General features: G+C 37.4%; 1 protein-coding gene across 3 annotated transcripts in view; it reads right to left on the reverse strand.

Annotated features, from left to right (window-relative positions):
- The window catches only part of LRRC43 (leucine rich repeat containing 43), a 1,074,258-nt gene that overhangs the window by 688,769 nt on the left and 357,516 nt on the right, over window positions 1-27,973 (reverse strand). For all 3 annotated transcript variants that reach the window (XM_044068605.1, XM_044068603.1, XM_044068604.1), the window contains exons 4-5: window positions 12,491-12,630; window positions 11,016-11,254 (exon numbers count right to left, since the gene is read on the reverse strand). In XM_044068605.1, coding sequence (XP_043924540.1) covers window positions 11,016-11,254; window positions 12,491-12,630 — 379 coding nt within the window. The remainder of the gene's footprint in view (window positions 1-11,015; window positions 11,255-12,490; window positions 12,631-27,973) is intronic.

Consider the following 27,973-nt stretch of genomic DNA (forward strand, 5'->3'; position numbering starts at 1 on the left):
AAGGTGAAAGGCTGACCCTTGTTGAGGTGACATGCCTGTGCCCACCATAGGAACTCCTGTTGAAGGCAGGGAATGAGTGGTATCATTGTTAACAAGTGTGGCTGTGCTGCATTCATACGCTTTTCAGGTACCATTGTAATTTCCTCATATGCAGTTTTGCAAATGGTATTAGTAGTATGCAAGATGCCATGAATCCCAAGGCCTGCAGAATTTTTCTTGCAGGGAGTTGGGTCTTTGTTGACATTATTTTGAAATATTGAGTCAGCTGTTGTTTCTTGTCTGGCGTGAGATAAGCCATCTGGGCCATTGTATTCAAGCTGGCACCCAGGAATATTATGTATTGTGAGGGCACTAGTTTTGATTTATTTTCGTTTACTGTGTACCCTAGGCAACTTAGAAGGTGTTTGACAAATGCCAGATGCTTTAAAAGAATGTCCTTGCTTTCTGCTTGAATAAGGCAGTCATCCAGGTATGGGTATATTTGAATTCCTCTTTGTCTGCAGTATGCAATTACTGGTGCCAGGCATTTTGTGAAGACCCTGGGCGCAGTAGATAAGCCAAAGGGCAGTGCAGAGAATTGATAATGCATTGAACCTGCAATGAAGCGGAGGTATCTTCTGCAATTTTGTCTGATAGGGACATGCGGGTATGCCTCCTTGAGGTCCAACGTTACTAGCCAAGCATTCTTGCCCAGCATGGGAAGAAGCTGCTGTAGTGTTAGCATCTTGAATTTTGGTACTTGCAGATAGGTGTTCAGAATTGAAAGATACAGAATGGGTCTCCATGTTTTGTCCTTTCTTGGGACTAGAAAGAGTCTTGAGTAAAATCCTTGTCCTTGCTCCTGTGTAGGTACCTGTTGAATGGCTCTCATGTCCTTGAGAGCTGTAATTTGTTTTTGTGCCTCTGCCCATTGATTTGATGGCAGGTTTGGCATTCCTTTTATCCTTGGTAAGGTATGAAAGTGGAATCTGTATCCTTGAGAGACAATGTCTAGAACCCATTTGTCTTTTGTGATGGTGTGCCGGTTGTCTGCAAAAAATGCTAATTTTCCTCCCAAGGGAGCTGCCAGGAGAGATTTGCTTGGTAGTTTGAGGACTGAGTCATTGTGTTTGTCTTCTGCTAGCCTGGGGCCTGTCTTCTACTCCTTTCTGGGTAGCAGTACCCCATTGGCGAGGTTTGTAAGGGCCTTGTGACTGACCTCTGCCCCTTGGACACCTGTATTTGCCTCTCTGTGATCTGTCAGAAGCTGGAAAGGACCAGTTTTTCGTTGGCCAGTTTCTGCTGAAACGAGGGGATTGTACCTGCAAAAAATCCTTGACCATCTGCATAGACTTTGCCTTATCCTCCATTTTCTTTAAAACTTCTTCTGTTTTGACACCAAATAATACATTCTGCTGTAAAGGTGCATCCAATAATTTTGCTTTAACATGATCAGGAAGGGTTTGTTCTTTTAACCAAGCATGTCTACGTGTGACAGAGCCAGTAACAGCTGCTCTACAGTAAGCTTCCAATTAATCAAATCCACATTGTAAAGTATGTTTGCCCACCTGTTCAGGTGCATGCAACAGATCCTGCATTTCCTTGAAATCAGACTGTTCAGTATGTGTGCTCATTTTTTGTTTTAATTGAGACATTAGGAATTGCTGATATTTCAGCATGTGAAACTGACAATTTAATGCTCTCATAGCCAGAGTTGCTGAGGTGTATATTTTCTTTCCCCATCTATCTAGGGCTCTGGAATCCCTTTCAGAGGGCACAGGATTTTTAGCCATAGAAGCTTTAGCTCCCTTAGGACCCTTGGAAATTGTTTCTGGGTCAACCACAGGGCTTTTATAAAGGAATTTGTGTGAGTCTGGTACTCTGTAGTATCTGTCTGGTTTGGCTGGAGCAGGAGGTAGAGAGTCTGGATTTAAACTAGACTCCAAGTAAACATCATCCACAATATCCAAAACTGGAGGGATAGCAAGAGGTCTGTGCTGGGGTAGTAAAAGGAACTCTCGGAGCCTTTTCTTAGAATCAGAGTAGTCCTGGCCTTCCCAGTGGAAATGTTCCCTCATGGTATGTAAAGTTTCCCCAAAGGAGTAGTCTTCAGGGGGAGATGCTGAGGGAATAGAGTCTTCAGCATCAGAGTCTTCATAAGGTGGAAAAGTGTAATCCTGTTCCTCAGAAGAATCTGAGGAAATTGAAACCTGGTCAGAGGAAGCATAATCCTCCTCTTGTCTTGGTCTTTTATCAGGAGGGGGATGGGAACCCCTAATTAGGGTAATCAAATCTTCAGCCATCTTAAGCATCTGTTTCCTAGGCATGCGGCCTTGAACTGTAGACTGATGTACAATCTTCTTTGGTTTTAAAGGAGTTTTAAGCTTAGCATAAGATTTAATGGTGAGTGTAGTCGGTCTGAAGACACCTTCTGCAACCGAAGGTGTTTCCACTGCACCGGGGTCTACTTCTGCTCCAGTGTCGGAAGGGCCTAATGAAGATGGCTGTGTCAGCCTAGTAGACTCCGCTTGAGAATCCGCAGCTGTCTGGGGTTCCAGTTCTGCGGTCGTCAGGGGCTGCGTAGGCGCCTCACTGAAAACCAGAGAACCGGCGACAGGCCCAGCACAGGCCTCGGAGTCTGGCTTGCTCCTAGGCTGCCTGTCCTTATCCTTGAGTTTTTTATGCATGCCGGTCATCGGCTGCTCCGACGGCATGATATAATTAAATTTCCTACCAAAGTAATGTTGTGTGAATTCAAAACGGCATTTGATAGTTCGTTTATTAAACCTAGCACAAAACCGACAACCTGTGACGTCGTGGTCTGGGCCTAGGCAAGGAATACAAAAGGAATGGAAGTCCTTATGAGGTATTTGCTTCCCACAAGAAATGCAATTGTTAACTTTTTCTGACATCGGACTGAGGCAAGAAAAGGTTCCTCAACGGGGTACTTAGCTTTATTGAAGACTTCGGACTGAAATTTGAATTGAAAATCTCAGGTGTCGGACGACTGCCACTTGCAAACTGCTTCTGTTTCGGGCACCGCACAGCAAGAAAGACTGAAGAAAATGGTGTTGGATGCCTCTTGTATACCCCTGGCACTCTGACGTCAGGGAAGAAGCGACAGCAACCGACGCCGGACCAAGACTTTGGAACTCAGGCTGACTGCGGGACCGCCTGAAGGCAGGATAACCCTAGTGTGATGACTGCAGCAGGGTAACACGATGAACATCGTATTTCTTGAAAAAAAATATTTTAGATAATGTAGCATCAGGGAGAAGGTTTTCAGAGTTATAAGTTCTCATATGCAAGTCAAAACCATCTTATGCAGTGTTATATGATGAAAGGATGTCCTCAAAAAAGAATCCTTTATTTGTACAGAATATTTTGTCAGCATTAACTCTGAATCCATACAACTACTGGGCTTTTAACCCAAATTACCAAACTGCAGGAGAGCGCATTTTATATCGGCTGGATATACACAGGCAGCTAAGAAACTACAGCAGCAAAATGAGTTTAGGAAAGTAGATCAGCTCCTTGTCTCCTTTAAGAAAAGAAAAAAATAATTACTTGTTAGTAAGCATACAGTATCAAGGTGGCTGACTGACTGTATTGCTTTTTACTATGATAAGTATAGCAAACCTCTGCAAGGAGTTAGAGCATATTCCAAAAGGACAACAACCTCAACAGCATGCTTCAAAAATGGTAGTGCATAAGATATTTTGGAAGCTGCAGTTGAACAACATCCACAGATTTACCAGCCAATTACCAATCAGAGATACAGTCTAAAGGTAGGGCATGTACTGGCACAGCTGTGCTCCAAGAGTTACTCTAATTGTCCACCTCCCATGGGTATCAAAATACTCCTGGAAATCTAGCTAAATGCTATGATGTACTGTTACAGTGTCCCTTCCTGAGGAAGAAATTTTTACAGCTCTATAAGACACTTACCATAACAGCAGATCTTTGAAGAGAAGTCACAATAACATTAAAGCTATCATCTCTCCAACCTTCTACAGGAAAGAGTATAAAGTTATTGTTGAAACTGTACTTCTTTACAAGTGTTTTGCAGTTTCTTTTTAATTTATAATATAATATTTACTTGACTTACAAACTGACCTTGCCTGCCACAAGTATGTTTCCCTATGAGGATTATAGAGGCTCAAACAGTAGTGCTTACACAGTACAGCTGTAGAAAAAGCTGTCTGGAACAAAAGGGAATAGAAGGTGGATAAATACATATATCATACATGGAGCACATTGACCATGCCCCAAAATCAGGGAAAATAAAATCTTTTTTATTGTACAATTCCGATATCAAACAGATCCATAACATCTTCTATTACACATCCTTCAGAGCAAGAACATGCACACTTATCCATCACAGAACAGCACCAGGAAATGGTAACATCATTAACAGCTGTTAAATACTTTGCACTTTTCACACAAGAGAGCCAGAAAGTGTTTAAAAGTTTTTAAGCCATTAGACCTTCAGAGGTACACTTTGCTTCTGACCACTGTCTGAGTGACAGCACTAAGTGCTTTGCAGCTTTCAAAGCTGTAAAATCACTTTGTACTCCTACATTTTTTCCTTGTAGTTACTAGTATGTCAGAGTAGCTGAAGCTCCATTTGCTGCAAATAAATATGATTGGGATTTCCCAGTCATAATTATTTCTTATATGTTGTCAACATCAGTGTCAATATTCACTACTCAAGCTTTGCTTTGTTCTGGATAGAGGCATATTTCTGGACATCCATGTCTTGAATGAATAACAATTTGGTCATAATCTTCTGTCTTGTGATCTACAATTTTAGTGACTTCTCCTCAAAGATGTAATGTTATGGTGAAAACCACAAACATCTGTACTGTCTCCTCATCTTTACTAATCCAGCTTTTCTGCCTGTTACCATCCTTCATTCTGATATCTGACACACTGCAATTACTCAGCTACCCAGGATGGCACCTTGCATCTCTTCCAACTTTAAGACCAGTGAGTGTCTCATTTTCCCCTTCCATTTCTTCGGTATTTATTACTTCTACAGTGCATTTTGTTATATTTGAATATATACTGCTCTCACCCTTTTTCTGGGATCCATGAATCCTAGTTATCACAATGGCAAAGTCTGAATGCAGAGTTGTCTGTTTCTGTTACTCCCCAATGTCTGCACTTCTTTAAAACTATATAGCATGTAACATGTTATCTTTTTATTTAACTACTTACTTAGGGTTTTGACATTGCACATCATTACCCTTCACTTACTAGTCCCCAGCCTTTTCCCTTTCATTGCCTCCTATTACATATTTATATCCATAGGCAATCAAGATTAAACCTTATATGGATTCTTAATGCTTACCATTCGGTAGCACATACCTTCATTTCTCTTGCACCCATCCACTTGCATTTAATTTTTTTTCTTCATCTTTCTGCCCCCATTCCTGATGACTATCAAACTTTTCCCACTCAGACTAGAACCCATTCATTCTTTGATGGTGGAGATCACCACCAGATATACAGGAAGAGTTGAATGGTGGAGCTGTCATTCAAGCAGCCATGAGGGTTGCTTTGTGTCCTCACTGTCATCTCAGCAATGAGGACTTTTCTTACTTTTGAATCTAACCACTCTCCTGAGTGAAGGAACATACGAGCTGCATCACTGCAGGAGCACAAAATGCCTTCCCCATTGCAAGATCACATTCCCATACATTTGCATATTGAAGGCTACAACCAGTCTTCAGTTTGGTGGACCTCATACAGGTTCCCATGTTGCAAGCTCAACCCTTTCCTCCAAAGGGCTGCTAGAACATGCAGCTGGCTCTCTTCATCCTTCCCCCACAAGACAGGCATGTATATCCTTCCTGCCAACTCCATCAAGCACCTGAGCCACTAGGTGAACTTGAGTCACCCGGGCTGCAGTCAGACCTTTATCTCTCTATATATATCCACAAGGATGGCTTACCCATTCCCTTGCATTTTAATTTTGTTTATTGATTTTATTCATTAATTGGGTAGGTGGGCTGGTCCAAACACCTTTTTCAGACACTACCCGCAACGTTAGGCAGTACAAACAAGATACATCATAATGCACAGAGGTTTTGATATATGTTACTGCTCACAGACAAAGCAGTTTTATGGAGAATTAGATTATTTAATACAACTGCAAACATTTTCTGTAACTAAAAGTTGCCTGGTTACCAATCAAGATGGCAACACTTATAATTTAATCCCTGTCTGTTTGTGAGCTATCTTTAGGTTGTTATTGAATTTTATCCTTTTTTATCCAGTAAACTATTCTATAGAATGACCACTCTTTCTCTGTAACATTTAAATGACCTGCTGTTTTAACTCCTTCTGTCTGCAATCACTGTACCTCATCCATCTCTTCAGTAATTATGTTTTTACGCCCCTCCTGCTTCATTTCACTTTAAAAATAATCTTGTTTTATTATGTTTCTCTAATTAAGCTACCAAATTCTGCTTTCTTTCTAAACTCAGATGCAGGCCATCAGACACATGAAGCATCCCATCCTATCATGTATTTTCCCATAGATTTTCTATTTGGTAGCCTTGTGCATAGCACTAAGCCATCAGCTATTTAATGAATTAATTGTGCAAGTCTTTCTTGCCTCGCTTTATTTGTTAGCACATTTGCAGCACCACTGAGAGGGCTACAAAACTCACAGTTATCTTCTGCAAAGTCACCTCAGCTATCAGAACCCAGATAATTTGTTTCATAATCCTATTGGTTTACCCATTTTTTTATTGCTTCTATACAGTGTCAGACATGACAGTTTCCACACAAACTACACTACCTCCTGTCCAACACTGCCTGTAAAGGAACCTCCCATTATGCAAGCTGCCTTTTTACAATTCTTCTTTTCAGTTCATCATTGCCTTCCTCTACTGACCACACTTTGCCATTACTTCTGGCTTTCATATAGCTTAAGGGATCTATGTCAAAATAATGAATTACCATAACATTGAGTTGCAAAATGGTGAGATGGAAACAACAAAAGTTTACATTCACGAACGTCCAGATCATCGTAAGTTTTCGCTGCTAAAGGAGTCAGTTGGCCAGTGTGGTGAACTCTGCCCTTTTCTCCACTGTAGTGCAATCTTTGGAGTTGGAATATTTAGTTGGAGGGGGTGGGGGTGGGGGAAAACCCCCCCACTTGGGTGGATTTTATTTGCTTCGTTTTTTTTCTTTTCAAGTTTTGTTGGCCAATTGTTTACTTACCAGGGAAAAATTTATGACAATCCGGATGTTTGTGAATATAAACTTTTGTCGTTTCTGTCTCGCTGTTTTGCAACCCCGCATTATGGTAATTCATTATTCTGACACAGATCCAGCTTAACTGTAACAAGGTATGCACATGACTCTTATGTAGTCTATACATTACAGCCTACATACTATATGTCATAGGTACTGTGCATTCTAATCGAATTATGATTTTAAGTATCTCTAAAGGGCAGAGATTTGGGGATCAAGAATGCTTACCTGTAAGCTTCTGTATTTTGGTCTTGTGACTCCTGACTCCCATGCTACATTATGGCTCCAGAGTCACTTAACAGACCTTAAAAAGTTAGATAGATAAGACTCCTGTCTGTCCTTGGCCACATTTAAAAGTTAGATTCCACAGGGCTTGAAACTGTTCTCCATCTGTGAGTAAACTGAATATGTGATGTGTGGTATGCTTCTACAGGCTAAGTGTTCAGGTTATTAACCTTTGGATACAGCAAGGTTACTCTTTATGTGAAGACTAATAAGAATGAATTTATTACAAATGCAACCAAAAAAATGTCCTGTTTGGATTGTAGGGTCTAGGGAGTGATTGGTTGAGTTTGATGTTAACACCTTGTCTTGTTTTGCTTGAAGTGTTTTCCAGATTTAAACATCTTGGCATTTCACTTGGCAATGTGTTCAACTTCTGTCCTCACACAGAATTTGTATATTTCTAACCTAAACTAAGCATGGACTAAGGGTATAAGGGTGCCTAGGTTGTACCTCTGTGTCAAACATAACATTAAGCTATATTTGATTTCCAAGTCAGAAAGTATTGAGGCTACTACTAAAAATGTATTTCCTTCTGCTCTATGGAACCATTGCCTTTCCACTGAAAAAGGACACTGTGAAGCTTGACAATATTTGCCACTGGCTAACTTTGCCTGACAAATGCTGTTTTTATCGCTGTTAATCCTCTCTAAAGCTAGAGAGCCTCTGCTTCTGTAAATACTTCAGCACTGATGATTTTGTACGTGCAATACACTGTATATAATGAACACCATTCAGCCTGTCATAATTCATTTGGTCCTCTTAAGTAGTGAATCTTTCATATGAAGTCCCTAGAAGTTCTATCACTGGTGCAAAATAAATCAACAGTCTCAGATGCATAGCATATTTTCCATTTCAGTACAAATTATCATTTTCAACTCTTTTTAAAGTACCTATACCCTTCTACCTAGAAAAGTATTGCAATTATTTTTTTTCCAAGGAAATGTGCTAGTTGACTTCATTTCCTTCATCAAAGTGCAGCTTAATATTTCTTTGAGGCTATTACTTATACAAATGATCATGCATTTATGGTGCTTTACCTACCGTGCTACTAAATTTCATTGATTTGCAGTTACTAGAATCTAGACAAAAGTGCAATGGCCAAGCGTTCAGACATATGCAAACTGTCTAAAAATGCGCTTCCCTTGAAGAACTTCCAGCAAAGGATAGGGAAATGGAAAATAACTTCAGCAAAGGATAGGGGAATGGAGAAGAACTTCAGCAAAGGATAGGGGAATGGAATGCAAAACTGAAGGCATATAGGATGAAATAAGTACAGATAAGACAGTAGTAATGGCAGCAAATTGAGGAAATCAGAAGAAGCTGAGAGTTAAGATAGAAGAGAAGATAGTGAAACAGGTTAATAGCTTCAAGTATCTGGGAGGGGAGGTTGAGGAGAAGGGAAGTCTGAATGAAGAGGTCAAAGCTAGAATCAGTGGGGCTTCAGCCAACAGGATAGAGTGCAAAGAAGGCAAAACTGTAGCATTGAATCAAGAGAGATGATGACAGGTAACATGATACCCCATGTAGAAAAAAATGGGAAAAAGGTTGATGATGATGATTAAGAAAATATGTTTATCTTGAATGAAGTTGCAGCAGTTTTCGTTTGCCCTTGACTTGAACTGCAGTGACCTCAAAGTTCAGGGATACAGGGTCTAAACTAGCCTACTACTTGGTGGAGGATTACTCCTAACTGACAAATTATTTTAAGAAAGCCATTGCAAATCATGTGTTTTGCAACTGAAATCACTTTCAATGGAATAATTGTGATCATCTGCCATGGTTCTGCAGTTAGTGCTGTTACATCTGTTAAACTCTGTTGAGAGTGCTTTATAACTGAACTGAACAGCTCAGAAATGTTTTGTGATTTTATCATTACTTTTTATGCAATGGAGTTTTCACATAAAACCACACAGTTTCTATTTTTACATTTTCAGAGTTTTACTATAGGTAAGTCTTTATTACTTTGACATACAATCTTGCTAGGTCTTCCTTAAAAGGAGGGTATTTTGTGTGTATTGAGACCAGCTGGTTATCAAAATGTTTGGCACAGAAGCGTATAGCCCTGAATATGACACAGGCAGCCTGAGTTTGATTAGACTTTGGTACTTTTTGGAGCTGGTGTAGGAAGAAGATTTTTATTTTATTTATTTATTTTATTTTACATTTGTTGACCGGGCTAGTCTAACTGGATATATTTCCATTTTCAGTAGAGGCCCGGGGAGAAAAGCTCCAACGTAGCACAAAATATAATATACAGACATATAACAAAAAAGGAGTTTAGAAGAAGTACAATACTAAGAAGGATGAGTTTAAAGGATTATATAAGTCTTCTTACTGTAAGATATAAGAGATACATTAAAGTTCATTGATAGTTTACATAAATAATGGAAGTTATATTAATCTTACTAGTACCAGTTTCTGCATACCGAGGGATACGCAGAGTACAATTGTGTATCCAGAGGCAGTGTGAAGATAAAAGTAGGGAATGGTTGAAGATTAGTCAGGGTTACTGCAGGGACATAACCAGTGAGATTTTAGGTGTCTTTTGAGTTTTTGCTTAAAGAGTGACAGTGAAGGTAGTAGAGTTAGATCTGTAGGTAGAAGGTTCCAGTTTTTTCCAGCGGTATATGAATGAAAAGGCTTAGCCTGTTCACTTCATCTCACAGTGAGGGGCAGGGAGTGTGTGAACATGCTTGCTGCCTGTGGCTGCAAGGCTCACACAGGGGCATAACATATAAGGGTGGGGATTAATTGTTTATGTTACATATGGAGGTATGAACAAACATTGCAAAGGCCCAATGTGTTTAAGCCTCCTGGTGGTGACCAGGCAAGTGCTGTAGTGGATAAAATTTGATTAGAAAATCACATTCTCCTAGTGTGAAAATGATGGCTCCTATTCCCAGCTAATTTGACTTTCACCTGCAGAGTACAGTGGAGTGTGACTGACCAAGTCCATAGGCAGTCATGAGTGTAGGATTTGATGATCAGTACACGGACCCCGGATAAAAAAAAAAAATATTATATTTTACTCTCCTCTCCAGAGTGCTGTAGCCATAAAAAATCCAGCAACAAATTAAGCATAATTCTTGGGCAAATTTTAACTTTTCTTAAAGGGAAAGGGCAGTTGGATGACTTAGTGCAAAGAAATGTTTTAGCTTATGCATTTTTGGGACCACTGGAATAAAGAAAGCATGTGCATATCAATAGCTATAAGTTAAAGGAATGACATTTTCTGTTTCACAATGGGTCATCAGAATAGGCCTATAAATAATTTTATATCAGTAAAACTTGTTAACCAAAGAAATCATTATTGTAGCAATAGGGTTTTGCTTAGGTGAACTTAAATAAAAAGCCTGACTGACTAAGGGCCAGCACATTATCCACAGTAATAAATGCTGCAGCACCAGAGTAAATGCACTATACTAAACTGTCATCAGTTCATTGTACTCTCTAGCTCTTATTAAAAGTGTTTGTTTTTCTTTCACCTTTGGTCTCAGCAAGTCCTCTGAAGTGATGCTTCTCATCAGGGGTGATCCACTTTTCATCAAGTACACTTAGTTTTGGAAGACTGTCCACAATGAAGCCACGGTATCCGGGGGTAAGACACAGGGGATTGCCTTGCAGCATTAACAGCCTTAGCTTTCTCAGAGTTACAATCTTGGAAACAATTCCACATACATCATCAAGGTTATTAAAGCTTAGGTCCAGAGATACAAGATTTGGCCTGAAATTTAAAATGGAGATGTGAATTAATGATAGCTTCTGTGTTACGCTGTGGTGATCACAGGTATAGTATATGATAAATTATAGCTAACAAGATCTTGGACAGGCAGTTCAAATCAAGACGTGTCTTCCCAAAAGCTAAATTCATCATGTTTCTAATTGCTTCATTTAGTAATAAAAGGCATATATACCCTGTCAGTTCTATCTGACTGCTTCTGTGCGTGAGCTAAAAAAAAAAACTAAACAGTACTCCAACCCTGTCCTAATGTTTTACATGTTGAGGTCATTTTTGTGGTTTAAACTGTTATTCGGATATAACCTAAAGGATGAGGAATGAGATGAATAAATGTAAGCAGTAACAGTAACTTCACTAGTAGTGATACACTGACAGGGTAATTCTGCAACTTATAAAACTGCCACACACATGAATAACTAACTGATGCATGCCTTCAGATAGCTGCCCTAAAGCCATTGCAATACTGAGCCTTTGCACTTTCTGCTGTTATTTTATTTTTAGGAGGTAAGACTACAGTGTTACCTACTCCATACACTGTTTAGGTCTTTTATTATTAGCACAACAAATCTAAAGCTCAGAAAGGCCGGCATTTTTGGGTAATTTACTTGTATACTGCAACTGAGATATCTATAAAAAGCACATTGATGGATACCTTTCAACCTGTTTTTACCAAAATTTGTTGCATAGTATGTGTTACAAGAGAAATGCATGTGACTACACTTAAAAATGGAGGCACAAAACACAGATAAATTAAGTGCTCTAATGCTTGCATATCAGAGAGCATATATTATTACACATTTATGACTTTAAATTCCACTGGACAGTGGATAAAATTACAAATTCCTTGTAGAATAGAGGTTTATGAAAGAAAAGGAGTGATGTACCTCATAATGTTTGATACTTGAAAGCTACGCATTGATGTCAGAACATCAGTACAATTATTCTTAAAGCATGATACATTACAACTAAACACCACGATATATAAAGAAGTTACACAATTATGCAATCATTTATTTTACTAAAGGAAAGCCATACTGTCACTGACTGCCCAAAATACACATTCAGACAGTGAAATTTGTGAAGTTCAAAACCAGATAGTGCAGAACTGCATATCAGTGCCACAGGGGTAATGCAACCTTTATAAGAGTGCAGAAATACACTCAAAGATTTGTCATAATTTCCTTTCACTGCACTATAAAAAGGGATTCAAAAGTTACTTACCAATATTCTGCTGTGAAATACTTGCACTCTGTATTGCTGCTAATCTTGTTCTGTCCAAGTCCTAGGTGTTGCAGCTCAGGAGGGGCACTGGAGCAACTTGAACCAAGACTAGACAGGTCATTGCTGCCAAGTTCCAATACCTAAACCCATAAAAAACATGCAAAGTAAATAACTCACATATTTATTTTTGAAAGCATATCACTGATTAAAAAAATGTTCTAACAACATTTAATCAAGTACTGAGTAATAAACATGCAGTAACCACCTCATTGTGGGACATAGCAGAACATTATGAGCAGGAAAGACCATGCTAAATGCAGAGCTGTTCTGCACTTAGTGCAGCAGAGCTTGAATAAAGGTAAGTTGAAGTGAGCAATACATTTATTTATTTATTTATTTATTTTATTTATTATTTGTTGACCGGGAAAGTCCGACTAGGTTCCACAGATCCTGTTTTCAGCAGAGGCCCGGGGAGAAATGCTCCAGAAGCATGTCTTTAGAATGTGGGAGGAAACCGGAGTACCCGGAGGAAAACCACGCGAACGCAGGGAGAACATGCAAACTCCGCACAGAAGGCACCCCAGCCGGGAATCGAACCAGAGAACCTCTTGCTGTGAGGTGACAGCATTAACCGCTGCACCACTGCGCCGCCCAATCATCAATATGTTCTTCCAGATATTGTGTCAACAGTGCTAGTAGAAATCAGCAGTTATTTCTAGAGCTCAATGTCTGTACAACCTGATGAAGTATACATGTACTTATTTACTGTGAACTACATACTGCATTTCATAGTAACTGCTACAATGCAATGGGGCATGTGATCCAGAAAATTCTCTATTTTAATTCATAAAACATGAAGTTTATTTAACTTTCATACTCTCTTACTTTTTTTGGCAAGTCCAAACTCTTTAAAACATGCAAAGTACTAAATGCCCCCATATTGATGCATCATTTCTGTGATCTACTAGTATAAATGCAATTTTGATTTACTCTGTTTCCACAAAGAGCCTATGGCTTAGGAAAATGCAAGTCATACTAGCATTCCTTTATGTACAGTAATGTGATGTACAAGTGCATAACAAGTGTAGCGTGACAGAATTTAATGCACCACATTTAAACAATGCATAGTTATACCAGTGACAGCAGAATTGAAAACAGGTGACATCTGAATGAAATGCACCACAGAGTCGACTTTACTGCAGAGAGGAGAGAGTTTGGGTCTCAAAGACCTCATGTTTTTTTTTTTTTTCATTTTGACAACCAAGATTTGATTTGTGACCCTGGTAACAGGAACCTGAGCAAGCAAAATAGGACTCAAGTTGCCAATGACCAAGCTATTTTAGGGGATGGGTACATACCTCTCAACTGCCCAGATTTTCACAGACTGTCCAGATTTTTGATTCATATTTTTGGTGTGTTCCTCATAAAATTTGTGGTTTCCTGGCAAATTACTGAGGAATGAAGTCACCAAATAATGGAACACATTCAGACTTCATATCATTCTGAAAATGCATGCTAACACAAAACCTATTATTCTAGCAACTTTCTATATTTATAAGAGCAATATTTAAAATCTGTCACTATTTTTGGGTCTTTGTCCCCCCCCCCCCCATTATTTTAGGATTTGTCCAAATTTCTTGCACTAAGAGGTTGAGATGTATGAAGGGGTATGAATCTTTGCATTGCCTGAAGGCCCCTTTTAGAGGCTAAGAAAGCTTACATCAATCATGAAATGAGAAGAGAGGCACAGCACATGTCTACAGGGAGAGTACAAGTAGGAAAGTGAGTGCTCAATTCCCTCACTAACATCACTGCATACTGTGAACAATGAGAGTGAGGAACTTGTAGGAGGGCACAAAGGAAAATCTGACCTTATATAATGACAGTCTCAGAGGTTTTATCTACGGTCTGTCCTAAAATTCGGCAAGTGGGCAACAGAAAATCCTGGGATGCTATTTCTAGCAGGGCATTTATTTTATAAATGAAAACAAAATATGATTTTTCATACTCTAGAGAAGACTGTCTAGAGGCAGTAAAACCCAAACAAGGCAATTTTCTGTCTGTAAGAGGTAGACAATAACTGGCCTCCGGAGCTACTTGAGGTTTACTTTTTTTTTTTTTTTTGTTATCATGGAAATCTCAAACTGAAAACTATCATACAGGACAACCACACTGATAAAATGAAAAATATAATACATTTTATCACATTTTGATTTTCTTTGTAGTACTAAAGTACTTATGCCCTCACATCACTGAAGTATCAGCTCTGTTTTTAATTTGCCGTACCCCAAAAGGGTCTGTGTGACATCCCCCCACCATGGGCCAGTAATCAAGGAGCCTGAATCCTCACCACTGACACTGGAGAGGAACATTAACTTGGAACAAAAATAGATACACACAGTATTTCCAAATGTAGCTCTCTGCATCAAGCACAATTTCACTTAAGAGCACACAGGGAACACACTCAGTCCAGAATCTGGGTTTCTCTCTCTCTCCAGGTCCCCAATAAGACTCCCCACTGCACAGCTGTAGAGTTGAGTCCTCAGTCGAGTCTCCAAGCCAAGTCCTCTACCACCCTTTCTGTGAAACCAGTGCTCTATGTCCCTGTTCCAAGCGATTTGATTTGCATACACACACACACACACACACACACACACACACACACACACACACAAACACACACACACACACACACACACACACACACACACACACACACACCTGGGAAAGTCTGGCATAGATTCACTAGCTATGTCCCCTTCTGCCCAGAATATAAGGTAGTTACTGCCACCAAACACTCCAAAGCCAGCTACTCTAAGGCTCTTACAAGGGTACCCAATTATACTGAGTGAAATCAATACTAATACAAATGGTAGTGTTTTGACCAATGCAGTAAGGCTTTCAGGAGTATCCATAGTGTCACTGAATAAATATAAGTACTCTCAAAGGTTAAAATATTCTCTAAAGGACCAACCACAATGAAAAGTTTAAATATATTTAATAATAAAAGAACATAAAAATATCGACTATCTACAGTAGACTCCCTCTTATCCGACCTCTTTGTAACCGGCCATCAAATTTTTGCTGTAGCCCTAGCAAAAGACAACAGAGAAGGAAAAACACTTCTGCCTCCTCTGGGCTAAATAATGACAGACATCTGAATTTTAGACTTCATATTCATTAGAAAAATGCATACTAACACAAATCATGTTATTCTAGCTGATTTACAACCTATAAATTCTATTTTGTATTAATTTTCTGATTAACCAGCCATTTGTTTATCCAGCCTAAGGTCTGGTCCCACCGAGACTGGATAAGAGGGAGTCTACTGTATTTACAATAAACACCAGAGTTTCAGTCACAGTAAACATTAAAATAATACAGATGAATAGATTTGCACAGATACAAAAAAACAGAACTTGGCTAATCTCACTATATTATCCTGACTGATCTAAAGAATTACTATTACCTGGTCACTTACAAAGCAAAGTAAGATGAAGTAGGTGAGGGGTCCTTCTTTGTCAGGTTCCAAAAACAGACTGCTCAGAGACTTCAATTTCATCTAGTATTAAAACATCATTTTTGCCCTGGATTATAGAATGACATCACATACATCTGGTCATCTGACTTCTGGTTCCCTTACCACCCCCCCATTACTGGAAAATTAACCAGAATCTTGCACATATGTGTCAATAATACACACACGAAGAGCTATGCTAAGATCTGTTGCAGCTTCTGGAAGTCATAAAACAATTTCAAACTTCTATCCTTTCAGAGCAGCAATTAGTACACTGCTAAAGACAATACAAAAGGCTTCATAGTACTTGTTTTCCCAGACATGTTGTCTCTGGTTGCAATCAAAACTGTAAGATACAATTTTTATTGCCTAAATTAAGTAATTTAATTTCACACTATTTTTCAAAGTTAGCTGGAGCTGAGCTTAACCTTTTCTCTTCCAGTACCCTCTGTTACAATATTAATTTCAATAGTTATAATACAGTCTGAAATACAAGTGCATTTCTTTGTTGTTCAGCAGGACACACTGTTGGTACATTTTAACACAATCATCTTTACAAATCAGATTGATATACAAATGACATGTAATTCTTTACAAAATTCCAGCTAGCTATGTTGGCATATGTTACAGATACACTGCCCTACTTCTCCTGGCATATCTGGCAATATCTCACATAGTCACAGCCTGATAGGAACCAGAATGTTTGAATGATTTTGTTTTACAGGCAAGTCTCCCTTCTCATGATGCATCCTGTGTTCTTGTAAAATAACACGAGATTAGCACCACATATTCTATAATCCTAAGTATCCACTGACTTAAAATACCAGTAACATGATTTACTGCTTTTTTGTCTGTTTAGCAAGAGTCTGTTCCTCTTTTTCAGCGACTCCCTTCAATATCTCTGAATGGCAGTCTAGGAAATAGCTTTTGAAGTCATATCTGAATGCCAGCCTTGAATAAGTAACTAATATAGCTTTTTTTGTTTAATATCAGAGTTGTAGTTCCAGATATCCCTGTTTCTCACTAAGTTTCAAAGCCTGACAGCTTATACAGAGATTTGGCTTCACACTCCTAAACAAATGAATTGGCCCTTTATTATACCTTCAAGTCAGTGATATAATTAATCATTTTTATAAAGACCATAATATGCTGCTGCTGCTACAACCCTTCTGCCATGCACTAAATGACTTAACTAAAGAAACCTCTGTAATGTAACTCATGCCATAACAAATACCAGAAAGAAATAATACAAGTATTTACAATCCCTGCAACATCAAGCAGAGCTAGGAAAAAAGAAGGTAAGTAGTTAAATCAGCTTTTTAATGGGGCACACCTGAGGTTGAATTAAAGGGAAGGAAAATACTTTATGATGGCAAAAACTTGGCGCTTGTATGGCAAAATCTTTTAAATAAATGTACATGGCACACACTACTGAGGCTAACAAGTATGTGATACATCAGAAGGAACATTCCCTAAATAACACTTCAAGGCCTCTGCTCCACACAAAGAAAGGGACAGCCCATATTTAATATACAGCTATAAAACAAGTACAATCCAGCTAGGTTTTTTATAGTCAAAATGAAACTTGCATATGAAAGTAAATGTATTTATTGTTGGTTATTTATTTATAGATCCAGTTGGCTCATTTTCAGGCTCAGATGGGTGATACAAAGATAAATGATTAGTGTCTAAGTTTTATCACACAATAGTTTCTGCAAAATTAACACAAATAACTAGAGTCTATTAAAATCTGTTAGAATGCAAATGTGTAGTCATCTTCATCACAGGATACAGAACCAGATCAAGTAATAATGAGCTTGATTACTAAAACAGAACAACCAATTCAGATAGAATAGGTGGTGTGCTGAATTAGGAAAATAAGGTATGAGAAAATTAGGTTAGAAGAGTTATATTTTAGAGAAACTTCCAAAAAACAGTACTACAAACCAAAAACCAAGGAACTCCATGGCCAAGCAGGACAGCAGAATACCCATAAGGACTATGTGCTGTATATGCCAGAAAGAGAGTAGGGGAGGCAATCAATGAGTGCTCTAAAGTAAACTATTTTGACATGGTGTTTCTTCTACAAGCATCTGTATTAATTGCTTTATTTTTACACTGCTGATGCCTACTGATAAAATAACAAAAAAGAAATATGCACGTTTTCACAGGATTCTGGTTAAAGCTACTGGGAATCCTGCAGTGGAGAAATATTTAACACCTTAAAGCAGTATACTGATGATATAAACAGTGAACTGCAGTATTATATTAAGAAACAAACTGGTAAACTTAATAAGAAATAAAAGTACACTGCAGTAAACTTAAGTGTATCCAAACTGTTTAACAAATATGTTAACTTTTAAAGCAATCAAGCTGTACTGTTTATATTAAATGTACTGACCAATTCAAGGAAAAGTCCATTTCCATTCCTAAAAAACATTTCAAGAAAATGAGCTCAATAAATGTTGCAGGATTTCAAACTCTATGTCACTACTTTACATTTCATTGCAGAAAGAGACAGTTTGTGAAGTCTGACATTTAAGTGAATCTGACATTCTGCCTTAACCATCCCTCCCCTCCTTCCCATCACCCTTTCTTCACTTGTCCCATGTCATCTTGAATTTCTCTATAGATTCCATTACCACCATCCATTCTGGCATTTTCATGAGTCCACAATCCTCTCTGTGAAGAACTGCTTCTGCATATCCCGGGAGCAACTAGTCCCTGAAAATCTGCCTCCTGTAATGTTTCTCTTCCTCTGCCCTCCCATTTGGGTGTTCCCTTCACATGTACCATGGTCTTGTGCACCCATAGCTTGTTCCTTCACATCATCCATAAGTTCATAAGTTGAAAGAAAGTGCTCAGGTCCAGTGACCACCGAAGTAGACGAATTCGACCAAATCCAGATCATGTACTGCATTACCAGTCCATAAGTCAAGATTAAGTTTAAAATCAGGCAGATTTCTTGAGACTTTAACGCAAGCTTGTAATTTATTTCATAACAGTGGTATCAGGAATGTCTAAAGTCTTTTCCCAACTGGTGCCATGTGCAACTTTAAATTATTTCTAAGTGGCCTTACCGCTATACAAATCAGTGTTTAATGTTGCTTCTAGTAATAGATCATGAAATATTTTATATGTGAATATCAGTTGACTTCTGAGAGATGAGTAGTGAATGGTATATAATTTTAGAAGTTTAAAAAGGTCCAAATTATATAAATTACAGGTACATAATTTTTAGTAAATCATCTTTGCATACTTTCTAAACTTCTTAGCTCACCATTCGTGTAGACAGAAATGGAGTTATTGCATTCAAGGACAGGTTTTATATATTTTATATAGTAATACCAGACAACCACTCTACTGGTAACAAAATGTTTTAGCATTGCACCTAATTGTTTCATGGCTCTGCTTCGTAAAGCATAAACTTGTTTCCCAAATTAAATTTTTTGCTAATGAGCACACTTAAATCCTTACAAGTATCAACTTCCTTTAAACTTCTTGTCCTTGAAAAAAGATTTGGTGTTTAATTTTAAGCTTACCATTATGTACACTGTGTAACACTTTTCTATGCTAAAGGTAAGGCCAATAGAGTCTGTCTAGGATGTTAATTCCAGCATATAAAGGCTAACAGTCATTGCATCACCTCCATTAGAGATTACAAATCCACCTTTAAGGTTGTCTACATATTTACTAATCCAACAATGTTGAAATATGTGGCACAGCAGCACAAGCAATGTTGAATAAAATGGGAACAAGTACTGATCCTGGGGAATGACAAGTTTGATTGTTAAATAATCAGAATGCATATCTTGGACAATAACTGACAGTAATCTTCCATGCAGCTTGGTCATAATCCACAATATTACATATGGGTTACTATTTACATTCACCAACGCTGTATGAATAACTCTAGGAGATAAAGAATCAAAGGCTTTAGCTATGTCTAAAAAAATGACTCCAGGTGTCAGCCCTTCATCTAAAGCTACTGAAATCAATTCATAAAATTCAATTAGATGTGTTAAGGTTGATCTACCTTTACTAAAACTATGTTGAAGTAAGTTTAACAACCTCAGATTGTTGCATTACTTGATATCATGCATAATACAATACTTGAAGCATTTAACAAGAACTGATGTTAAGCTTATGGGTCAATAATGGTGAACCTCATCTCATCTATCTTTCTTATAAATAAGGGTCATGTGAGAGATTCTCCAAGAATTAGGCACAGTTCCAGTATAAAGTAGCATATTGAAAACTGGTTTTAAAATAAATACAATAATTTCTGTTACAGCATATTGAAAACTGGTTTTAAAATAGGCACAATTATTTCTGTTATACTACTTGGCATAACTGAGGGAGTATTACCCAGTCCCACAGTTTTTTTAATCAGGAATGTAACAGCCCCTGTTTTACCTTCTTTTCAGAGGAGTAAGTAATGACTGAATTCATTAGCAATTATCTTATAATTCTGAATTATAGACTGATTTGTTGGAGTACAGAGTGATCAGTCTTACTATAGTTATATTTTTTGTAACTAATTTCGGATAAGGATATTTAGATATCTCAGATTCAATGGGATCATGGTCAGCAGTGCTAGATGGAGGAATGACAGTAAGATTATGAATTATATATGGAGCATTGGTAACAATAATATCTAGTATGTGGTTCTCCCAGGTCTACTTCAACTCATCGAAATTACATTTCAACGAAATGTAATCAGGCAAACTCCTTTTCGTGAAACTTTTGAGAAATGGCAACTAAGCGAACCGCAATGGGGGGGGGGTGTTGCTTAGATCACGGCACAGTGGGGATAAGGGAATATTCCATTTTCCCCACTGCAGTGCTATCTCAGAGTGAGAATATAAACATAGCGAGGGATGGGGGGTGCATGGGGGGATTCCCCCCCTGCATAGACGTGGTTAGTGTTGTGGGGGAGGTTCAGTTTATTTCTCTTTTGTAAAACTGCATTTTTGAAAAAATGCCTTTTTGTGACAGAGTTCGCCTGTTTACATTTCGTTGAAACGTAATTTCGATGGGTCGCCGTAGACCCGGTTCTCCTAGTATTATCCAATTGCTGCAAGCTATGAAAGGACATAATGTCAGTGAATTGCTTAGAATATACACTGTTAGTACTTTGGAATCCCCAGTCTATGTCTGAGTAATTAAAATCACTCATTAGAAAAGTGTTTGCCTTTCTAATAAGGTTAGCTAACCTGCCCAAGTAATTCGGTGAGTATCAAACTAGATCTTTGGACTCTGATAACAGAGTATGATACTATGAGGAGTTTTATTGCATGCCAATTTATAATAGTTACGTGATCTAAGAGTTTATCTATAGTTTTTAGAGATTCTCTAATACTATCATGTGTTAATATCAGAATATCTCCACCCCAGACTTTGCCAGATATGCATTTAGTCTAACCTAGGAAACATATGTCCCCTGTATTTCAACAGTCAAAAATAACTACCAGTCTGTATTTGCATTAGTATAATAAATTATTTAGTTCATGATATTTATTACCATGCATTTGAGCATTACAGTAGTGACATTTTATAACATTATCAGAGCCTCTTAAAGAACATCTGTCAACCTCTTAACACCAGAATGCTGGACAAAGCCAAAAATAATTGGGGGGGGGCAGATTTTAAATATCACTCATAAATGTAGGAAGTTACTAGAGTACCACATTTTGCATTAGTATGTATTTTCTGAATGACATGAAGTTTGAAGCTCAAATTAATAATTATTTAGTGACTGCAATCCTCAATGATTTGCAGAAAAAGCAAAAATGTTATGAAGAGCACACCAAAACTATGAAGCAAAAATCCGGGCATTCTGTAAAATTCTGGATAGTTGAGAGTTATAGTGGATATAAAAAGTTTACATACCCCTGTTAAAATGCCATTTTTTTTCTGATATAAAAAACGAGACCACAATAAATCATTTCAAAATTTTTCCCACCTTTAATGTAACCTATAACCTGTACAATTCAATTGAAAGACAAACAAATCTTAGGGGAAAAAAATATAAAAAATATAAAACATACAATAAGCTGGTTGCATAAGTGTGCACACCCTTAAACTAATACTTTGCTGAAACACCTTTTGATTTAATTACAGCATTCAGTCTTTTTGGGTAGGAGTCTATCAGCATGGCACATCTTGACTTGGCAATATTTGCCCACTCTTCCTTGCAAAAGCGCTTCAAATCTGTCAGATTGTGAGGGTGTCTCTTGTGCACAGCCCTCTTCAGGTCACCCTACATATTGGATTTAGGACTGGACTCTGGCTGGGCCTTTCCAAAACTTTAATTTTCTTCTGGTGAAGACATTCTTTTGTTGATTTGGATGCATTCTTGGGATCATTGTCATGTTGAAAGGTGAAATTCCTCTTCATCTTCAGCTTTCTAGCAGACGCCTAAAGTTTTGGGCCAAAAGTGACTGGTATTTGGAGCCATTCATAATTTCCTCCACCTTGACTAAAGCCCCAGTTCCAGCTGAAGAAAAGCAACCCCAAAGCATGATACTGCCACCACCATGCTACATCATGGGGATGGTGTTCTTTTAGTGATGTGAAGTGTTGTTTCTGCACCAAATGTACCTTCTGGAATTGTGGACAAAAAGTTCAACCTTGGTCTTATCAGACCATAACACATTTTCCCACATGCTTTTGGGAGACTTGATGTATTGTTTTCCAAACTTTAGCTGGGCCTGGATGTTTTTCTGTTTAAGAAAAGGCTTCCGTCTTGTAACCCTACCCCATAGCCCAGACATATGAAGTGAGATTGTTGTCACATGTAGTACACAACCAGTACTTGCCAGAAATTCCTGTAGCTCCTTCAGTTTTGCTGTAGGTCGTTTGGCAGCCTCCCTGACCAGTTTTCATCTTGTCCTTTCATCAATTTTGGAGGTATGTCCAGTTGTTTGTAACGTCACTGTTGTCCCATATATTCTCCACTTTTTGATGACTGTCTTCACTGTGCTCCATGGTATATCCAATGCTGTGGACATTTTTTTGTACCGTTCTCCTGACTGATGCCTTTCAACAGTGAGATCCCTTTGATGCTTTGTAAGCTTTCTGTGAACCATGGCTTTTCCTGTAGCAGGTAGCTGAGTAAATCTCAGGAAAATCCTACTAGGACAGCCAAACTTTATTTGGAGTTAATCAGAGTCTCTTTAATTGATGGCAGGTGTGTACCCAAGAAGACTGAACACTGCAATTAAATCAAAAGGTTCTTCAGCAAAGTATTAGTTTAAAAGTGTGCACACTTATGTAACCAGCTTATTGTACGTTTTTTTATTTTTTTATATTTTCCCTCAAACAGACGTCTTTGTTTTTCAATTGAATTGTACAGGTTATAGGTCACATTAAAGGTGGGAAAAGTTTTGAAGTGGTTTATTGTGGTCTCATTTTTTTTATATCACAAAAACATGGCATTTTAACAGGGGTGTGTAAACTTTTTATATCCACTGTATGTCCTGAAGTGTAATTTGATTTTTTTCTGATGTTTATTTCTCCTAAAATGTTGGAGATTTTCAATTGTTTTAATTGAAAAGAAACATGCACCATATGAACTAAATCCTTAGTAAATACATGATAGAATAATTTATATTCTTCCCAAAAGATCTCAACCAACTGTTACAAACTAGAAATAATTGTCTTAACCATGTGTTGTAAATGTGGGCTTTTGCATAAATGTAATTACTGTTTTGAACAAGGTATGATTTCACTCAGGATAAGTTCTATTAAACATGTTTCAGTCATTAATAGTATTGCATTCTTTATATGGTTTAGAGGAGCAATGTATAAATCATTAGGGCCAACATGAACAACGACTTTATTATATTTGGGTTTTACTTTGATGTCCTTGTGAAACATCCCTTTAGTTGTAATCTGGAGCCCAATAATGCACTGACTAATTTTGTCCTTATCTAAACTGGATAAATGTTTTGATATTAATCTAATAATTGAATTTTGCTAGAATAAAATTTCCAATATTTCTGTTGACCATTGATTACAATCAAGTTGCTATTACGCCTATTAAATAAATCTTTCTGTTCAACGTCAAGCATAGCCAAGTTGTTATAATTTAAATCTACAGTATTAATATATACAATACTATCATTTGCATTGAGTATGCAACCATTACTATTTGCCTTTGGACCTGCTTTCTTCTCATTTATAATCTGATCCTTAATATAATTTGTATTGAGTGCACAACCATTAGTCTTCCCTTGTGTTCCTAATTTCTTCTTTTTATTTGTGCTTTGGATAAGACCATCTGTAGTACTATTGTTACTATTATTTGTTAGGCTGTTTTTTTGTTGTTGGACTCTATAATAACTTCAGGGTATATAATACCTTTGTTGTGAGTATGAAATGATCTGTTATTAGCTCTGTATCTGTTATTGATAGTTCATTTTCCTTGCAAGTTTTTAAAACATATGAGAAGTCAGCAGGTATATCTTTGATAGCAGCTTCAGAACAATATTCTATACTGTTGTTACTATTCAAATCAAAGTTTGTTCCATTATCCTTGTGGAATCCCCTGAACCATTATATTTAACTTTTTATTACTGCAGTTAATAACCTTCTTTCTTTCATTTCCCATCTTGTTGAGTGTGATAATAATCGTTCTAGACTTTTATTTTTGTTTACTATCTTAGTTGTAGATTGATCAGTAATATAAATACTAATTTTGGAATGGCTAGAGTTAAGGTATATGCAGTTACTATCAGCATATGCAGTTTTATCTCTGACAGCAATTTGTGTAGGATCAAACTGAATTCCAGGATCAAATTTGTGAGCTTGTTGCTTTATGCCATAATGCCATCTTAATATAAATTCAGACACTGTCTTTAACACAATTCCATTATAACAAGAGCAGTTGGACTGATGTTCTCTTTATGTCTAAGATGGAAATAAGTTCTAAGAGCTTGCCACAGCTGGGACAAACCTTAACAGGGAAAGTGTGAGTGTCCCTAATAAATATGCAAGAAGAATATTCAAGTTATTTTTATCAAGTCTTCCAAAACATAAGAATTTAACAAATCCATTACATATATTCTGTTCCAAAAAAAGAATTGATGTACTTAACATAATGTTCCATCTGTGTTGTCCATTTTCATTCTGCCTCAATGATGGGTTTGGATCCGATCGTCAGATCCAACTCAGCTGTTGCTAAAGCTCGTGGCTGATTTTTACCAGAAAGGAAATATTTATCATGCATAAATAAGGAGGAATAAAACTGCATGCACTGAATACAGAAAGAAACTATATTTGGAGCTTGATATAAAGGACAGTGATATTCCTTTAAGAACTCATTCTTCCAGAAGTTTGTAAATAGAAAGGATGGAGGTTAGTGGGTGGGAAGCTGAGGAAAAATGAAAATGGACAACACAGGTGGAATGTTATTGTAAGTGCATAACTTCTTTAGCTGATGTTGTCAATTTTCATTCTATCCTCAACTGATGGTGCAGAGTTCCCAGCTACCTAAATTCCCGGGTGGACTCTAAGGAAGGATATTCCTGAGCAGATTTGAACCAAATGATGCTCTACCTCTGGAGACCAGATCCAATTTGTAATGAATAACAAAAAGTATGGGGAATAGCCCAAGTTGCCGCTGCGCATATGTTGTCCATGGATACCCTGGAAAGGAAAACTGAAGAGGTTGTCATGGATCTAGATGAATGAGCTCATACCGCATGTGGTAAAGTAATACCTATTTTTTTAATAAACAAATGAGATACAATCAGTTTGCCATCTGGCTAAAGTTACTTTGGCAACTGGTTTACCCAATTTCAAGTCTGCAAAGGAAACAAACAACTGGTCTGTTTTTATGTCTTTTGTTCTGTGCAGGTAAAAACTTAATTATCTGTAAACATCCAATAAATGTAACATGTATTCACCCTTGTTTGCAAAATTAGGGAAAAATACTGGCAAATTAATGGATTGATTGATATTAGATTCTGACACCATCTTGGGAAGGAAGGAGACATTAGTTAGTAGTGTTACTCTATCCTTGTGAAAGATCAAGCATGGAAGTTTTGAAGATAAAGTCTGAATCTCTGAAATTTGTCTAGCAGAGGTAATGACTACTAGAAAAACAGTTTTCCTACTAAGATACTTAAGGCCACATGTAGCTGCTGGTTCAAAGGGGAATGTTTTAGAGCTTACAGTACCAGATTGAGATCCCATGGAGGAGTCAGGTCCTTAAATGGAGGTCTTAAAAGTAGAGTGCCTCACAACACAGCTCTGCAGAATTTGTGAGAGGCTACTAAAGAACTTTTGAATCCAATATGAAAATTTGATATTGCTGCTAACTGAACTTTAATGGTTGAAGAACTAGCCCCTTCTTTAAAAAACAAGGCTAAAAACTCAAGTATGTTATTTAGCCAGGCTGAAAATGGCTCAGCATGATTTTGTTGGGCCCAGTAAACAAATATTTTCCATTTACTTGTATAAAGTTTTCTTGTTGAAGGTTTATGGTAATAAGAGATGTACTCTTTTTGTAAATGGGTAAGATAAAAAATAGAAAGTATCAGAAATACTTGGAAATATCAGAAGAAACAAAGATAATAATAAAGATTACTTATCTAAAGCTCAATAAGGTTTTCCGTTCGGGCTGGCAACTTGGCATGTAAAAATCTACTGCCAATCATTAGCGGGCCGGAGTTCCGCTGTGGCGACCCCTAACTGGGAAAAGCCGAAAGACACAACAACTTATCTAAAGCTCAAGAGTAGGGTCAACCACTTCTTTCACGTAAAGCAGCAAACAAGATCTGATGTAACTTAGGGTTGGTGCATTATGGGTAAGGGAGAAGCTCGAGAGTGTTTTTAGTTGCCATGAGCTTTAGCAATAGCCAAGTTAGACCCGAGGATCAGATCTGAACCCATCAGTTAAGGACGGAATGAAAATTGACAACATCAGATGTTGACTTATAAGATCTACACAGTTGTAAAAGTTAATTAACTCAGCTAAGTATGAACTAAATTGAACAAGATCTTACGAATAATAACTAAAGGGCTCAAGCTATTGTGTAAATACACCAAACCCAGTCAAAGATTCTGAATTCACAAAATATAGAATAAGTATTGAACAGATCAAGATAATTAGTCCAAGATTTAAATGAGTGGATTCTAATTTCATCAGCACTAGGAACAGGAAACTTATCAGGTGAGCAGACTAAAACAAAGCTAGTTAAAAAAGGTGTTTGCTTCTGTTATAATGGTAAATGTAGGAGTGATAAGTACCATGATGTGTCTTTAGAATCAAAGTACCAAGTAAAAACAAACACAGATTGGCAACTAATCACAGTATATATTATGTAAAATAATTTAATGACAATAAAAATCACACTTTATATCATTAAGGTATTCCAACTGTTGATATGTATGAGTGTTAGCCTATGCTATCAAATTCTTTAAGTAAGGCAAGTACTATGTGAAATTAAATATCATAAAACTTAGACATCATGAGTGCTATTGTATGTTTTTAGAATCTAAATACAGAGCAAAGACAGACACGGGTTGATAGCTGACCACAGCACATACTATGTAGAATGTGAAAATTATCATAATGAATGCTAAAAGTAAGAATAACACTATATAATTTTAGGTAAAAATACTATCTTATGCTATCAAAATCTACAAATAAGGCAAACACTATGTGGATTTAAATATCACAGAAATGAAAAATAAGTATATATGATTATGTCATGTTCCTGTTTTCTTAAGTCATAGTAATCAAAGTGAAAAACTAGCCACAATTGCATACAGCAAGTTTCACTATTGTTTACAGTGCCGAGTGATTCCATATAAGACTCACTTGGAATTAGTATGGTCAATAAAACTTGAAAACACTCCCTAAACTGATAGCATTATAGCAGCCAGGAAAATGCATTCACCATTAATGTCTTCTAAACAATACAACCTAATAACTCAACATGAAATGACTCCCTGCC

The sequence above is a fragment of the Protopterus annectens genome, chromosome 4.part0 (genome assembly GCF_019279795.1).
Source record: "Protopterus annectens isolate FY-2018-M chromosome 4.part0, PAN1.0, whole genome shotgun sequence".
NCBI classification, from domain to species: domain Eukaryota; kingdom Metazoa; phylum Chordata; order Ceratodontiformes; family Protopteridae; genus Protopterus; species Protopterus annectens.